This window comes from Chelon labrosus (assembly GCF_963514085.1).
Source record: "Chelon labrosus genome assembly, chromosome: 11".
NCBI lineage: Eukaryota > Metazoa > Chordata > Actinopteri > Mugiliformes > Mugilidae > Chelon > Chelon labrosus.
The window spans coordinates 27,071,569-27,089,976 of record NC_140344.1 but is presented as its reverse complement, the minus strand read 5'-3'; the positions used below and the strand labels follow the sequence as shown (position 1 = coordinate 27,089,976).

The 18,408-nt window shown below is 44.1% G+C and overlaps 1 protein-coding gene across 1 annotated transcript in view; it reads right to left on the bottom strand.

Annotated features, from left to right (window-relative positions):
• Positions 1-18,408, bottom strand: part of spon1b (spondin 1b) — a gene marked incomplete at its 3' end in the record, with an annotated part of 103,159 nt that overhangs the window by 48,807 nt on the left and 35,944 nt on the right. The window contains exon 6 of the mRNA XM_084554939.1: positions 17,867-18,015. Within this exon, the coding sequence (XP_084411065.1) occupies positions 17,867-18,015 (149 nt within the window). The remainder of the gene's footprint in view (positions 1-17,866; positions 18,016-18,408) is intronic.

The window sequence follows — 18,408 nt, the reverse complement described above, 5'->3', positions numbered from 1 at the left end:
GATGAGTACAGTCTGAGAGTGGAGACACGTGGAGCGGCGATTGACGCCCCACCCACACTTCCTCCAGACTCACTCGCGTTTTTGTTTAATTAATACTACACTCTGCGCTACCTAAAATTCATTCATCAAGATTATATTAACTACCTAAAATGACAGAAACCATTCTTGAAAAAAAATGTATTTGACGTGTATTTTAGTGTTTTAATTTGGACCAAGTCCCATCCACTAACATGGAGGGGGTGGAGCTTATGACCTATACTGCAGCCAGACACCAGGGGGCGCTCTACTTGATTTGGCTTCACTTTTAAGGAGCAGTGCCGCCGTCCAAACAGGTTTTGGTCTATTGTGGCAAAGGAGGAAAGTGTAACTCTGGGCCAGAGTTATTCAGTCAGAGTAGTTGGCTAACAGTGGCGTGAGCGAGAAAAAACTGTTGAGAACCATCACAATGGAAGGAAAAGATAAAGACAGGAAGCACAACTAGCTAAACAACACAGGATAAGGATCCTTTCAAAGTAAAGCAGGAAGTAGCAAAAAAACATAAAACCTAATATATGAAAGTCGACAAATGGACTAAATATAACTGTGTCTTGTTTAATTATAATCAGACACAGCTCTCACTTTGGTTGAAGTTACACTGGAGAGTCCTCCCACAATGCACCTCAGTGTAACGCCATAGGATGATGCAGTTAAATGGATAAAGTCCACTAACCCCTCCAGCGTCTCCACAAGGGAAAACAGCTGCTCGACTCATCCCCAACCAGAACAGAATGTGCACTGCTGCTCCCGACTCTGAGGTCCGTCGGTCAGTCAGAGGCGTCTCCGGCATTAAGGCGCTCCGGCATTAAGCTCACCCGGGGAGGAAATCTGAGAGTAATGTGACGGCTCAATAAAATCCAGTCAGACAGTCACCTTCTGCTGCTAGTAAACCTTACTGCTATCATCACAGAGCAATAATTAAAGGAGGCCCAGATCGTCTCACATCTGGATCACGACAGCTGCACGACAAGAGGACGAAGATATGAATCAGATAAAATGAGAAACTAGAACTGCAGCTACATGGTCGACTAATATTTTGATTGTATAATATATGAGGAGAAGATTTTGATTTTGAACTGCCTCAGAAAAGCAAGCAGCGTCTGCAGGGACACCTTACACTCGTGCCACAGCTCTTTTTTAAAATCCTGCCGTCCCTTTCACACATGGACCTCGAGACTTAGCACCAGTGTTGCCAGATATACACCAATTATCGTATTAATACAATAGTTTCAGAGCCTTTACGATATAAAAGGGAAAAAATACGACTTGCCATTTGACTGACAATGAATAAGCAGTTGTTTCATTCAAATGGCCGAGTGTTTATTCCTTAAGTTAATACAGTTACATGCACATAGAATAGAATAATGATTTTGAATGCACAGTCCTTGAAAAAATTTTTTAGTACATATGATTGTTTGGGTCAAAATACGATAATTTTAAAGCGACAGTACGATATTTCTTCATTTCCCATCTAGCAACACTGCTTAGGAACAGTTTCAATATCCATGAATGCTCAGTCCATTAAGTGCTCCAGTCAGAACTATCACTGAAACGCGACACTACAGCATAACTTTGCATGACTAAAACTGCATAATACTGCAAAATACTTCTATTATTGTGCACTAATGCACCTTCACACTATTTTTCATATTTAGATTTTCGTATTTAATGTGTTTTTTTCGGCACACTGGCCTCTGATGGGTAGCTGCACACCAAAATCTCGTTGTACTTGTTTGGTGCAATGACAATAAAGGAATTTAGTTCAACTCAATCATCACACCACAGGGAAGTTGACCATCTGGAAATACAATGCCGCCGTCGCCTCATCATTTTATCCTATTATATATTGGAATTCTTGAGTTGTGTCCAAAAACCTGGCTCTTTGACCATCAAAATCTAATCTATTCATACGTTCATTAACTTTGTTAAAGTGAGGGTTTGTGCTAAATTTGAAGAAATTATCTTGAGGAGTTCATGAGATGCCACATTTATAAGAATGTGAAGAGCATAAAAGATAAAGCCGTAAAAAATGGAAAACACCAGGAGATGAAAATAGTGAGTGGGACACGCCCTTGTGTTCAGTCAGCTTTAGCGTCCTTTGGGCACCTCAAGAATGTTCTGCTCTAGGTTTAAATCATAGACTGTATAAAGATGGACGGGGGAACTGCTCCTCCAAAAAAGCCAAAGCAAGTAGAGCTCCCCCTGGTGGCTGGCTGCAGTATAGGTCATAAGCTCCACCCCCTCCATGTTAGTGGGCGGGACTTGGGCTGAATGTTTTTTCAAGGATGGTTTCAGTCGTTTTAGGTAGTTAATATAATGTTGATGCATGTTCAAGTGTTATTGGATAAGTTTAGTTTTCGTTAGTTAGTTACAAGTGACATAATGGTGACCCCCAGTTGCCATGCCAACTGTTCCGTAAAATTGGTCCCTCAGGACCGAGGGAGCTGGCTCCACTCTCGGACTGTGCTCATCAGACTCTGGCTCCAAACTCGCAAGATGGTACTGCCCTGTATCACCGGGAAAATAGTGTCAGTTTGGCCAGTGTAAGGAGGTGGGGACGCATTGTCCATATTTATATACAGTCTATGGTTTAAACACCTGTTGTGCCATCACACTGACAACATCCCTAAAATCCAGTGTCCTTTCTTCTCCAACTCCCCTTGCTCCGAACAAAAGAGAAAAGAAACCTTGACAGGGAAGTAAAATGACCCAACAAGATAAAACAAAGTTAGACATGCCAAGGACAGGACGGGCCCTGTGGTGCCAGCCGGCCAAACAAACTGTCCCGCAACGGCCTCAATCTCCTGCATTGATTTGCTGACAGAGGGATCTTTACTCCCGAGTCAAAAAACGATCCATCGCGGACACTGCTTTCTCTCGGCGCCGTGCATTTTGAAACGCCTTATTAAACATTTATGTCGGGGCAGGAGTTATTACAACACACAACACTTGTTAATCCAATTCATCGCTTGTACATCCCTCACTTGGCTCTGCTGTCATGTTATTTCTGCAGACAGAATTTGACTGTTGCCTTTAAAAGATCATTTCTAAAATCAGCTGGATCACATGCAGCATGCTCAAAAAAGAACATCATGACATACAACTTTAAATAGACCCAGATAATTAAACAAGACGGCTGAATTGTCACAAAAAAAAGGCATTAAGGAATTAAAAAGTGGGCAAATAGTGGAATAAAAGGCTCTTCAGAGGCAGCAGTCGTCTCCGCAGTAAAGAGGATATGATACAACAGTGACTTGTGAAGGCAAAAATTCCCTCAGTGCATCTGAGCGTTGAGCTTAAATGAAGTCCCGCTACAAAGTGAAGCGTTAAAGCCTTTCAACACCAGATGAAAGACAGACGGAGGCATGAGATGTGCTGTGAGAGATGTCGTCATCTTGCCTGACAGCAGATTGAAATTGAGTTGTAAACCCTCTCAGTCCGCTGCTACTAATAACTCGCTGTAAAAATCCTATTTGCATCAGGTAGTCTTTCTAAAGTTTATTTGTCTCCGGACGCGTTAAAAGCATTTGAAAGCTTTACGATCAACTTTCATGTTGGACTCCTCCGTGCGGGAGGAGGAGTAAACTCAATTTCAATACCAGAAAATCCTGTGCATTGATGTCCATAATGTGCACGTTAATGTTCGCCGGCCAAGCTGATACGTGCTGCTTCTTATCAAAAACGGGGGATGAAGGAGAGAAATAACTCTGTGCTGTTTACGATTGACTGAATTTGACTTTTCAAGTTTTGAATTTGTCTCTTTCTCGGGGAGGTAGAAGCTCCCAGACCTGACACCGGAATTCAATTTGGGCAAACAGACCACGCTTCAATCGGGTGGAAAAAAGCAAGCGTTTGCAGCCATGCTACTGACTCTGTGAAGCTGAACTGAGGCGTGCTTTGAGCCGAATGCAAAGCGCTCACGGTGACAATGCAACATACTGGTGTGTAGTGTGTAATGTTTAATATATTTGCAGCAGGACACCAGTGTTCATTTGGACAGCCATTTTTGATTTAGACTTCAAATGAAAATTCTAATTAGAGAAAGTCTTTCATTGTTTTAGTCGACGAATGGTTGTTAACTACACCAAAAAAAAAAAGTCTCCACCTGGATTTAAAGGGGAATTACCGTTTTTTACAACCTGGACCTTATTTCTGGCATAAAATACGATCGTTTACTCACCCATATAACTTTTGTGTCATTTGGAGTCGTTTTGACGATATTTAGATCCGTGTATATCCATATAGTGGGAGTGACTGGGGCACCGAAACGCAGCCTCTAAATAACACATTATCTGCCGCTAAACTCATTTATTTCACCAATATTTTGTTATGATACACTAGTGCTATTCCCCGTTGTGTCCGGAGTTACCTGTTATCATCATCCGGGGTCTGTAGGTTGACCTACTAACCTCTGACCTGGATGATGTCATCTCTGAGCGCCGCGTGCACCACGCACCGCTTGTTTACCTGTAATTTGCTACTGCTAGTTTTTTGCAATATGCCTGAATATTTTTCTGATTCTGAGGTTGTGGACGACGACTTTGTTCATGATGGACGTTCTTACCGTTTTGAGCCAGAGTATACGGATGAGGAGCTTGTTGAAAGAAGGATGCGGAGGCAGAGAGAGGAACAGCTGGCCAAAGAACAACAAACCGCTGCACGTCCGTGAATAGATAACAGGTAACTCTGGACTCAACGGGGAATAGCACTAGCGTATCATAACAAAATATTGGTGAAATGAACGAGTTTCGCGGCAGATAATGCGTTAGTTAGAGGCTACGTTTCGGTGCCCCAGTCACTCCCACTATATCTATATACGCGGATCTAAATATCGTCCGAATGACTCCAAATGACACCAAAGTTATATGGGTGAGTAAACGATCGTATTTTATGCCAGAAATAAAGTCCAGATTGTAAAAAAATAGCAATTTGCCTTTAATTATCATTGGCATGCATCAAGCAGAGAAAACATCTAAGGAGATTGTAGAAACTACTAAAATCTAAAAAGAACTGTCCAACTGAGGTTTCCATTACGTTAATAGAAAACTTCTTCCTCAGTAAGAGTGCCTTCAGAACGTGTGTGCAGTCGCAGTTTAGTTGCAGAGAAATGTATTTTCTAGGAGACAGAGTCGCTCCTAGAAGTCTGAGATCCTTGAAGAGAGCTGACAAACTGATTTAATGCAAAAAAAGAAAAAAGGCAGCACCTCTTCACACTATAACTATAACACAGTAACTGTCTTATTTCACGACGTAACATGAACATCAGTTGTTTCTGTGACGGCTCTGAGATATGCAAAAAAGTTCTAGACTTGCAAAAAAACACACGTCTGAATCTGAACCGAACAAGCATCTCGTCTCATCCACTTCCTTTTACACGTTGTATGCGGTGATGCTGCCTCAAAAACTCACATTTGTGCATGAAGAAGTTAACCCCCCCTCAACTCCACCCACCCATAATGTCTCAGTGTTAGTACAATATTAGAGACATTAACAAGACGTCTTCAGATGCAGGGATGGGGAAGGATGTAATAAAATATCTAAGACGCGGTGATTAATTGGCGCTGTGGGCCGAGATGAGACGGGGAAAGAAATGAGATGATTTCTAGAACAAGGGAGGATGTGCGTCGGCTGTCACTGTCCTCCGCTTCAGTCGTCCAGTTGTCTCCCTCCAGAAACTCTCAGCCAATTAGAGTCAGTTGTGAGATGCTGTCCGTCTGTCAGCCGCCAAAAGCTTTCCGGAAATCCCCCCAGGACCGAATGTGTGAGAGTGATGTGTGCATTTGTGTGTGTGTGTACATCCCATTGTCATCAGCTGCTCGCTGACTTAACTACCTCTCACTCTTTCACAGCAAGAAGTCAAGATAGCGCTATATAACGCCGCTCCCACGTGTGAACAAATCACAAAGACACACACATACACAGAGGAGGATGATGTGCACACACCCAGCAGACGCACATTCACACAGAGCCAGAGCCGTCTCTCATTTTTTTCCACCCACCTCTCGCTCTCGGAGCCGAGCGAAAAAAAGTCCAAATATAGTGCGGCTGACAACACCCTTCACGGCAACCTGCTGTATGACCAGCTTGACAAACGCTGTCAAATCCCTGAGCCCAACGAAGCGTGCGTGCAGCTCAGACATGCACGCTTGTGTCGTGGAATGAAACGCTAAAAAACAATCACCGTTTGCTTGCAGATCAGCCGAGCCGGGGTTAAGAGGGTATTCATTTTTGTTTTGTGACGAAGATGATGTGTGCGTCTGATTAAACCCGAAGACGCCCGGAGGCTGAGGGAAGAGCGAAGCGTCAGGTCGGCGGCGAGGCGGCAGCGGGAATCCGTCAAGGCACCTCCAACCAACTGATATCAAGATGAGAGTCACTCTGCGGTGAATAATGATCGTGGAATGAATGTAAAATTATCCCCCACGTTTCTAACCAAGAAACACCGTCGGCGTGCGCCATTAGTCGAGAAGGCTTGACAAGCTGCCTATCACTTCCTGTTTCCCAAAGGGGCAAACACATGAAGTGACACAGCAGGCGCCGTGTACTCGCAACGAGCACTTCCACATCCATGAGTGGGTTTATAAGGGAGAGCTAAAAACGACAGCATGCTACTGCAGAATGAAGACGCTATTTATCGTCTAGACTATCCATCACAATGGCTATGAAAGTTCAAAACTGTTAGAGTTAAGCGTATTTACGATGGACAGAAAAGAGAAAAATGACAGACTGAGACAAACACTACAATTACAATTAGTAAAATGACTTTAACAATACGTTGAAGACGAATGAATAAAATTATTCAATTAGTGTTTCCACACATGGATTTTGCAGAATCACACATTGAATGCCATTGATTGGTCAAACAATAGGCTCAGCCACCCAAAATTATTTAGTTATTGTAAGCTTATTGAGCTGTATGACCTTCAAGTCACATTTCACCAACACTATGCCACTAATTTTAGGCAGTAATACCGCTTCCGGGAATATAAAAAGCTACCAAACTTAACGGAATAAATGCATTAGAAATAATGATGAAAAGCAGAGGTGGTGACAGAAAAGCTGTAAATGTCATTTTAGTGTTACTTTAACTTCTCCTTATACCTTTTAAGACCTGGTAGTTCATTGTTGTCCTCTGTGAAGTCTCAAATGGATATTTAAAAGTCTATATAAGCTAGAAAGCTGAAACCTGTTGTGTTATGTAGGGGACATCCTGGTCGTGGTTAGAACCGTACACTGTATAAAGATGGACGGCAGAACTGCTCCTCTAAAGTGAAGCCAAAGCAAGTAGAGCTCCCCCTGGTGGCTGGCTGCAGTATAGGTCATAAGCTCCACCTCCTCCATGTTAGTGGATGGGACTTGGGTCAAACTAAATCACTAAAGTACAGGTTAAAAAAAAAATTTTCAAGGATGGTTTCTGTCATTTTAGGTAGTTAATATAATGTTGATGCATGTTCAAGTGTCCATTTTTCTGATAAGTTTCATTTTAGTTAGTTATTTGACGCTATAGAAACAGGATGTGACATAGTGGCGACCGTTCTGTAAAGCAGTACCGACTTGTACAAAAAAAAAGTATAAAAAAATAGGTACCGCTCTCGGGCCGCACTGATCAGACTCTGGCTCCAAACTCGCAAGATGGTACTGCCCCGTATCCCCGGGAAAATAGCGTCAGTTTGAACAATGTAAGGAGATGGGGATGCATTGTCCATATTTATATACAGTCTATGGGTGTGTCATGTGCAACAAAAGCGTTGCACAAAATGTCCGACATCTCACCAGCCAAACTTTTTTTTTGGAAACATAGGTGGAAAATAGTAGAGACACATACATTAGACGGTTCTGAAGTGGATATTTGATACGTTTTATTTCTAAAAGGTTTAATCTAACCTCCTCTAAGAAGTTTTATTCATATGCACAACATTTTAACCACAGACCAGTATACTTTTTGTTGGGACTTACTTCATCGGTTTTTATTTAAAATCCACAGTATCAGAGGTGATACGTAACTTGATGGGAGCAGAGAAGGTTCTAGATTTACAGAGCGGACTTGGAAATTCGATTGAAACCTCTCGTCAGGTGCAGTTGAACTTAAACCCTGCATTACTTCTAGTGGCCAGCAGGGGGCAAATAGAAGTCAGGGTTTGTGGTCTCAGTCGCTAGCTTCAAGCCTGCCCCTGCACAGAAAACCGATGAACCGCTGCTAGTTTGCTGCAACGACCCGCTGGGCTCACCCGTCTTCTAGGAGGCGTCCATGTTGTTATTGTCACGTGATCGGTGACTAGTCGACATGATGCTTAAAACTTCGCGGCACAGTCTGTACGACGCTTAGTACACACACATTCACGCAAAAACCAGAGCCAGGTCTGTGTCTTGCTCAAGAACACTCCAGCTTGTGGTCCATGTACCAGGGTGAAGGTAGGTGGCCATGACTTTTATACAGACTATGAGTCAGAACTCTGGATACAACTTGCAGGAAAAATTCAAATAAGGACAAGCGAGCAAAACAGTCCGGGACTTGAATGACTATGTTCAAATAGCCAGAATGACATGCATGCGTGCTGTGTGAAGTCAGTCTATTTCGTTGGTACAGAGTAAAATTGTATGTAAGTCACTGTACTACTATCTGGTCGAGTCTCGTAAGGAATGCATGTTCCTTAACCTTGCAACAGACAAGAATAAAACCTGTAAGCTACCGTTTGCTGTGCCTGTAAGCTGAAACAGCATCTGTATGCAGGATGCTGGTAAAGAATGAAAATGCACAAATTAAAGATGTATGATGATAATGAGGCTAAATAAGGTCTGAGTTAAACTAACAAATGTTTAATTTAATAGAATAAATTTAAATCAAAATCAGGAGCTGTGTAAAATGTGACTTTAAGCAGCTTTTTATTTGATTTTATGCAGACATTTTGCATGGTTAAAAAAAAAATATTGGTAGAGGAGCATGAGAAGGTGCATCTCTCTCTCTCGCTCTCTCTCTGTCAGACTATGAAATGTAGATTAAGAGGTAGAGAAGGAGCTGTGGAGGCTGCAGCCGACTGCTACTCCCAGCTATTCTGGCTAACTACCAAAAACTCCCCGCTGAGGCATCCCCGAGCAGAGCCACAAAGACGGCTCCCTCGGCAATACATCTCGGAGAGCGCCGTCGGTTTTTGCGAACGCGCACGCAGAGGAAGTGCATCACTTAGCATTACTTCCTCTGCCCTTAATCTGACAGGTGTCGGGCATGAGGAAAGAATGGGAGGAAGACTTCGGAGCACTCTCACAGCTCCTTGTGTTGTCTTTGTCTCGCTCGCTGGTGCAATCCAGACTTCTATGGGAAGCAATAAAGACGTAGGGAGCGGTGTGTGCATGTGTGCATGTGCGCGAGTGTGTGTTCGCCTGTCCGCCTCTGTGTCCGCCTCTCCGCCGGTCGGTCTGTCTGTCTATCTGTAGCCCGTCTGCAGCAATTTCCTGTGAAGTGTTTTGAGTAGAGAGATGAAAGTGAAGGATAGTTCTCCAGGTCCTCTTCTCCCTCCCTGCCTATTCCCCTTCGCCTCACCCTCCACCCTTCGCTGACAATCTGTGTGAAATAAGGCCTTTCAGAACGAGGAGGGGAGGTAATAAAAACACTATTAGAAGGGAAGAGAAAGAAAGGAGAAAGGCAGAGAGAGAGAGAGAGGGAGACAGAGAGAGAGAGAAGGAAAATTATATGCTCATGAGGGCGTGAGAAAAAAGTTGGGAGCCGTTTGCGAAGGGATGTCAATCAGTTAGGCAGTGAGGTGTTCGGAGAAAACGCAGAGAAGGGAGAGGAAATGGATGGATGGAAATAAAAACAGGTATGAAGGGAAAAGGGGGAAGGAGAAGGACACAAATGAGGGAGGAGGAAAAGAAAGATGGAAGCTTGGGAAGATGTCAGCTAACGTAAATGAAAGAGGAAAGTAAAGTAAAGTAAGGTTATTATACATTGTACGACGAAAATGTCTGGTCGGATGGAGGGTTAGTCCTGGGCCGCTGCGACCGAGCACGCCGCCATTGTGGGCCAACCTGACCCGGCGCCTAGCACCCATGTTCCTCCCACCATCATGGGGAAAACATGCAAACTCCACACAGAAAGGCTTGAGGCCTGAGAATCGAAACCCTCTTTGATTCGAACCGAGGACCTTCTTGCTGTGAGACACCAGCGCTAACCACTGTTCCACCGTGCCGTCCCCAAAAAGCTAAAGTCATGGAACAGGAAAGAGGGAAGGAAAAAAGAGAGTAAGTATAATGGTGGAAGGTGGAAGTGAAAGGGAAAGGGAATAAAAGGCAAGAGGAAAGATGTAAAAAAAGGGAGAAATGAAACTAAATTTGAGGTTAGAGGTAGGAAAAGAACATCTAATAAAAAAGAACAATAAAGTGTGTAAAAATAGAAATAGGCCGACGTGTGAAATGACTCTGATAACATCCGTGCGGAAGACGTTTTAGCTTCAGGCCGGTCTCTCCCCGGCCGAGTGAGGGTCACATTTCACATTTTAAGCTCTCTGTCAAAGCGAGACTTTGTAATGGAAAGAAGTGTCACTTGGTACAGCGGAAATATCAGTCGCAGTTTTCCCCCGAGAGGAACTTTGGCTGAGGGCGTTAAACGTCCAGGCCGGTGGCTCGGGGCAACGTTTGGAGAAAGACGTGTTTCTGTGCGTCCACCTGTCTTTATACCTGTCCTTCCCTTTTTGGTCTCGCTGGAAAAGCCGCCGACTTCACCCCGCGGTGCCGAGAGCTGAGCTGGTTTTTATTTATTTTTTTTTAAAGACATATTAAGCTTCCACCACAAAAGAATCCCACATCAAATGGCTTTTCACAACAGCTGTAGCCATGACAGGCAGCGCCCCGGAGCGCTTGCCGAGCGACGCATGCGGAAAGATGAATAACGCAACTGACAAATCCTTTTAGAGGTGAGTACGAGTGCACCGTGGAGCGAGTGCCGGTACACCTTGAGATTTAGGACGGCTGAAATCACAGCGGAGGCAAGAGAACTGAATTAACTTCATTAAAATGTAATTGACTGGGCCGGTGATCACACTTCTCCCCTTTAAAGCTGATACAAACGGCTTGCTGGCCGGCAGCTCTTGACATTTCGCTGTCCGATCTCGGTGTGATCACACCTGGCTGAGAGCACGTGGCATTTCGCGGGGACTAATAATTAGGTAGCTACCGATTTTTTAACATTTTTTTTTCCTCCGCGTCCTCCGTTAGTGTGCTGCGGCATTAAAAAGGTTGTGGATTTACTCTTTGGCCAGAAGCACTTCACATTTTACAACCTCCACTCGTGTGATCGTTACACGCTCTCCGCCGCATGTGACATTTCCAAGCAATCAATAATTAGATGTGCCGGGTGATTTTGTTTCTTGAGTGGGAGAGCGGTGACATTAAAAAGAGACTTTTAGCACTCGGAGGGACACAAATCTCTCTTAGCTGTCTGTTTTTAACCTACTGACTCAGGTAACTTTAGTTTGGAGGAAAACTCTGAAACTTGGCTTAAAAAAAAAAAAGCTAGCATTCATTTTGCATGTTGTTTTCTATAAAGGCATTGAAAAAAATACATATGAAAAGCATATATGACCATTAACTCTACAGGTGTTGGAGAGTGTAAGTCCAGACCACATGACCTTCTTCCATTGCTCCAGAGTCCAATCTTTATGCTCCCTAGCAAACTGAAGTCTTTTTTTCCAGTTAGCCTCACTGACTAGTGGTTTTCTTAAGGCTACACAGCTGTTCAGTCCCAATCCCTTGAGTTCCCTTCACATTGCACGTGTGGAAATGTTCTTACTTTCACTATTAAACATAACCCTGAGTTCCAGTTTTTAATAATGCGTTGGACAGTTCTTAACCCAGTTTTAGTAGTTTCTACAATCTCCTTAGATGCTTTCTCTTCTTGATGCATGCCAATGATTTGACCCTTCTCAAACAGGCTAACATCTTTTCCACGACCACAGGATGTGTCTTTAGACATGGTTGTTGCAGAAATGAGAAGCTACTCATTGCATCAGTTGGGCTTAAATATGTTGTAGGCAGGAGGTTTTGCTAAATGAGATGGAATACTCTTTTAAGAATGATAATGCCTTAGCCTACACTAGTGGTGAGAGAGCAACAAGGCGATATGCGCCAACAAGCCAACGTCCAATACTTCATACTTAATGCAAAAGAGAAAGAAAGTACAAATAAAACACAGAAGGAGTGATTTAAGACGATGAAACAGTGGCTTCAGTTCTCAACTCCAGACGATCCAGAGCAAAGAACAACATGAACCAGATACAATATGGACATGTTGACCTAAGAACAGACTTCAAGTCCAAATAAATTAATCTTTATAGGCTGCTTAAAACAGACCAGAGAGTCAGCCGTGCTAATGTTTTTACAAAGTTGATTTGTGGTAGGGGCTAGTACAGATAAAGGCACGATCACCTTTTGTTTCATAGTTTGTGCAGGGAATCAACAGAAGGCCAACATTTAAACTAATGCTACCCATGCAGTACTATTAAGAACATGCACATCACTGTATTAACATCAGCAAATTGACAACAGCACTTTAGGATACCGGCAGGTTTAGACCTGTTAGTGAATGCCACTGAGCGTGTGGTGCTGGGTCCATTTTCAGAATAGAGTCTGAGCCGTGACTCTTAGCTGGTGCTCAGCGGTGTGTTGTGCACGCTCAGGTATGAGCTGCTGCATGCCTGGAGCTTTTCAAAATGAGCTTTATCACACATATTTTCCACAGGCTCATGCATGTTGGGCTGCGTCCAGCGGGTTCTCTGCGCTCACATGCTTAGCAGGGAGCGTTTGATGGACGGCATAATGACCAAGTTCAGCTCCAGCAAGCAGCAGACAATGGATTTTGGTCATGACTTTGCAAAGTAATGAATGCAGCAACGATTTACCACCTGAAGTAGTTTACTCTATTAAAATGGGGCAGGCTGTTGTGCTAACATCTATTCCGAGTCTAAATATTTGCATGTGTGGGATGTCTGATTGCTTATTAAATGCTGCCTCATGACTTTCTGACATCTTCTTGCTGTGAGCTGCAGCACTGTCAGATTTGACGAAGCACCTTTCTGACAGAGATGTTCTGGCTTGTAGTCACATCATCACAGCGAGAGCTCTCAGGTCTCGCCTTCCCTGCCCGCCCGCCCGCCCGCCTGCCTGTCTGTCTGTGTCTCCGTCTGCCAGTCTGCTTGGCTTAGGCCTGTGTTAGTTATGGGGAGAGCCGGTCAGCGCTGGGCTGGAGAGTCCGGTCTTAAGGCTTTGTCCACACATCACCACAGCTGATTGCTCCTCTGGATGGTTGGGATTCTCAGCTAAGACAGGGATTACTGACCCACGTCGGCTTCCCACCTTTACTGCAGCCACTTGGACGTTCACCCGGTCTGAACTTCCAACGCCTCAGAGACTAGAAGAGATGTGTGTGTGTGTGCATGTTTGTGTGTGTGTGCTTTAGTTTCTCTGTGTCTAAAACCTTGGAAAGTTATTATTATTATTTTTTTTTTAACAGCTACAGAAAATATTTTTCATCTACAAGGTTAAGTGAGTGCTTGTGAACAAATGGTAAATGGTCTTGCGCACTCAAAGCGCTTTGCAGTCACAATGACACATCTACCTATTCATTCATGCAAGCACAAACACATTCATGGACCAGTCTCAGGGACTCAGTCTCTTGCTTAAGGACACTTCGGCACATTGTCCCTGGCATTGAACCACAAGCTCTACCCAGTGAGGACGCAACACAAAGACTGAAGCGTACTTGAAGAAAAATACAGAATTACTCTCTAGTCTGAACATAGACTGTAGAAAACAATGGACGCCATTACAGCTCCTCTACAGTGAAGCCAAAGCAAGTAGACCTCCCCCTGGTGGCTGGCTGCAGTTTAGTTCATAAGCTCCACCCCCTCCATTTAGGTGGATGGGACTTGGGCCAAATTGTGCCGTATAATTTGTATAATCCAACATTTCTTTGTAGCTGGTGGAGTCTAGATGAAGTGTGGTAACGTGGCTCCACCCTCAGACAATACTGCTCAGATTCTGGCTCCAAACTTGGCACCAAAGATGGTGTCGCCCTTATCCCCTGGGATACTAGCGTTAGTGTGGGGACGCATCATCCGTTTGTTTTATTACACTCTATGAATAATATTAAGATTTTTTATGATTGTGCATGTAGTCCGTTTCCATTTGCGAGAAAGAAAATCTTTAATTAACCAATTAACCAAGCCAATCATGCCACAAACATATGCAATCCCACCAGCAAATTCTGGGTCTATCCCGTAGTCTGGTCATGCCCGGTGAACGTTTCAAATGGCCGAACCACTTGAATTTGGACCCTTTGCCGTGAAGGACCAGCAGCTTGTTTGACCTTACCTCCGAGCCCAGCTACCCTACGGAGGAATCTTGTTTAGGGTCTCTTCTATTCTCGACACCTTTCTTCCAGGCGCCACCACAAGCGTACCAGCTTACATCGACTGTCAAATCAAAAGCTTTTCTTTACAGCTCAGCTTCAAACTCGTCAGTCCATCGCACGCCCAATTCTCCATCACTCACAACAGCACCCTGAAATAGCTTCTTCGCTGATGAATGTAGTTTGGGAGGTGGTAGACAATCAAATCCATTTGGTGAAAACAGCAGTGATGTCCACTTAAAGATGTTGCCTGTGCAGCTCGTCCACTCAAAGAAGACTCAAATAGATTTTTGATTTTTTACTTTGTTCCTGAAGATGCCGCGTTATTATCACACCTGGTTGGTAATGGAAAATCTTTAGCGTACATAATAAAGAAAGAGGTTTTGGATGCCAGCTGCTATGAATTAACCAGAGCTCTTTTGTTGAAACTTGAGGAACTAAACATTCTGCAGGATTAATATTTTATCATGTGAATACCTCTGGGGAAAAAAATGTATTGATTCGTGGATAAAATTCTTTTAAAAAAAAGCTCTTAAGACTCCCTGTTAGAGAGTCCAACAACTCAATAGCTGACATTCCAGAGTACAGTGCACAATCGAGCTGTTTCAACCAACAGCTCAACAGCTAACATTCCAGTCTGCTGTACACAATCAAGCCATCTCATTGCGCCATGAAGCAGGCTGAAGTTTCCATTGTGTCAGGGTAGTTGTTAGCTGCAGAGGCACACAGAGCCAGCCAAGAGAGGAGTTAGGGCTGTCCGTCAGCCTATAATGTCTCCTCACAACAGACCAAACCTAAACTGACAGGCACACACCAGCCTGACAGCCCACTAACAACACACTATTGTTCCCTGACGACTGGCGAGGATACACCTTTCAGAGCCCGCGGAGGCAAAAGAGAGTGTGGCGGGCGGAGGATGCACGGAGACGTCCATACACCAAGGTCTCCATCAACGCACACACACATACACGAGCGACATATTAATTAAGGCTGGTTTACACAGAGAAAATCTATCGCCGCGTGTATAGGTTTATAAAGTGGTTCTGATTTACGGAACGCTCCTGAGGGCCTATGAGCACTAGGCAACAGCTAAACACGTGTGTGAATAAAAATAATATTTACCATTAACCATTGACATGCATTTACATCAGTTTACTCTGTCCTCTAGTCTATTGACTGCAGCAGTTTGTTGCTTTTTCCAGAGTAATTTCCCAGACCCTACACAGACCCCAACGCTGTAGCCTGACGTGCACCTCCCAAGAAATGTGACTACGCAACACAAGTAACACAGACTTCAAGAGCTGTGATTGGTCCACTTGGTAGTAGCGTGTTCCCACTTTGGTTGCTCCACTTTATGGCTGCTTCTCCATCTCCGCAACTTTGGAATTGATAGTTTTGGATCAATAAAGGTGGAACACATCGAGGAAAAGTTAACTGAGGAGGTTCAGAGACACACCGCCGACTAGCGTTTTTACAGAGCGAGTCTTAGACTGAAGTACAAATGGCTTGCACCGGTGTAGGCTACATGCGTAGGTTGCGCCATCTACATCCTGCGGTACTTTTAAGGACACTTAAATCGAGTGATTCTGTGTTGGAGACCTAAAAACGTATAAAGATTCTTGTAGCACAAAGCAGCGCCACATTCACTCACATATTTCAGTACTTTCAAGACTTATAAAACCAAAAATCAATTCTTGGCCATGTGGGCAGTTCTCAGTAGTTGCACGTCGTCTATAAATATCGTTTATAGGATAAAAACAGATGAGAGACAATCGACAAAATTGTCATTCAAAAAGCATTCATCTTCTGTAACCACTTGAACTCTGGAGGGTCTCGGGCAAGCTGCAATCGGGCGAGAGGCAGGGTACACCCTGGACAGGTCTCCAGTATATCACAGGGCAACCATTCAAACTCACACCTACAGCCAATTTAGAATCACCAGTGAACCTAACCAGCATGTCTTTGGACGGTGGGAGGAAGCTGGAGAACCTGGAGAGAACCCACGCAGACACAGGGAGAACATGGCAAACTCCACACAGAAAGCAACCAGTCGACCCTTCTTGCTGTGAGGCATCAGCGATAACACCACATTCCACGCATTCATCCAAAATTATTTATCTGCAGAATATTTGTGTGCCTAGAGCGCAACTTCGATGGAAATCTACGTCGTTCAGTTTTACAGGCCTACACGTGCAGAAACAAACTGCTTGCAACTTGTAAATGCACTGGAAAACTGCGCTGTCATGCTATCCATTAGCATCTGCTCTAGACAGACTTTTGTTGAGTTCTTGTCTGAGAAACAACAGATAAGGAAGACGACTCACAGGCTCTGGTTACGACAAACAATCAGATAAAAGTCACCGTAATTGTCCAAATACTGACTAAAAGCCTGCATATATTTTCTGTTGAGGTGCTTTTAGATAGCAACCGTGCTGCTGTGGCATCCATTTTTCTAGGTCTCTAATCTGAACCTAATTTTATTTTAACTTCGTTGCTTTTTCAGATAAAGTCTCTTTATCAGGAGCCGCTGTGATTAGGCCTGAACGTAAACACCACGTTCCACGATAATCGATGTACTGATGTTATCTGCACGTTGTTGCAGCCCCATATCATAGCATATACGTACAGTATACACGTTATGGCATCTGATAATAGGCTGGCGTCTAATAAATTGAATATTGTCCCATTACTCCATCCCATATGGTGCTGAATAAACAAGCAGGCATTTGACTCACCCACACACACACAAGTACAAGTATGCTCAAGCAAACCTGTCAGCTGTGTCCTGTCATGCTCTTCCCTGTATGCTATGTTTAGGTTTCCAGACACACACACACACACACACATATAGAGGAGCTGAGGCAACAGCGTGTCCTCTCAGGGTGCTATCCAGTGGATGACTTCCAAAAATATCTCATCCCCTAAAGACACAGTTCGCTCAAAAGAAGCTTGCCGATGTTTTCCGAGGGAATCTGATCTCAAGGAGAGTTCAGCAGTGCACACTGTCAATATGCATCTGGTTTAATGAGAAGAATAATGACGGGTTAAAACTACGGGGATCTAAAACGCTTTGCCCAATGTGAGAATGAGAATTTCACTTTATTGCACATTCGTCAGCTGCCATTTTGACAGAGGGAAGATCCGTGTGTGCCATTTCAGACCGTTATTGCCTCAGCCTGTCATTAACCTCACATAATAGCCTCTGACAAATGGCAGCGGGGCATAGGCATTGTATAACGATGATCATATTATATCCACACTCAGTAAGCACTGATGGATGTTCCACTCCGAGTGCGACTGAAGGATTCTCGATGCCGCTAGCACTTTAGTTAGTTTAGCCCAAAATGAGAGAAGGAAGTATTTGGGAAGACATGAGGACGTACATCAAAAATGGAGTGACAGAGCACCCACAGAGACTCCATGCGATGTTACCTTCTGTCGAATCTCTTCCTCCATCTTAATAGGGGAGCCGAGCTCAGCGACTTGACGGACTCCCTCGCTGGCGTAGCCTCCATACTCCCACAGCACGTACCCTCTGGAGTGGGACGCACCAATCAGAGCGGACCAGTGGTTGGCTCGTCCTGGAAGACAGGAGCAGGAGACAAATAAGTTTATAAGATCTAAAAGATAAGATTTTTATAAGATCAGGCGTAACATTATGACCACCGCCCTAATATTGTCTCGGTCTCCCTTGTTGCCTCCAAACAGTTGTGACTAATCAGAGAATGGACATGGGCCTTCTGAGGGTGTCCTGTGGAGTCTGGTAACAGAATGTTCTTAGTGGGGGGGCCTTTCAGGGGAGGGGCCTCTGTGGATCACTTAAACTTGATCAGTTTAGTTGTTCCTAAAGTGTTTTTGTGTGTGTGTCTGTGTCAGGCTGCATCCTGCTGGGGATGGCTGCTGCCATCAAGGAGTGTCATTGCTATGGGGTGGGGGTGCCTGGTCTGGTCTAGGTGGGTGCTACATGTCTAAGT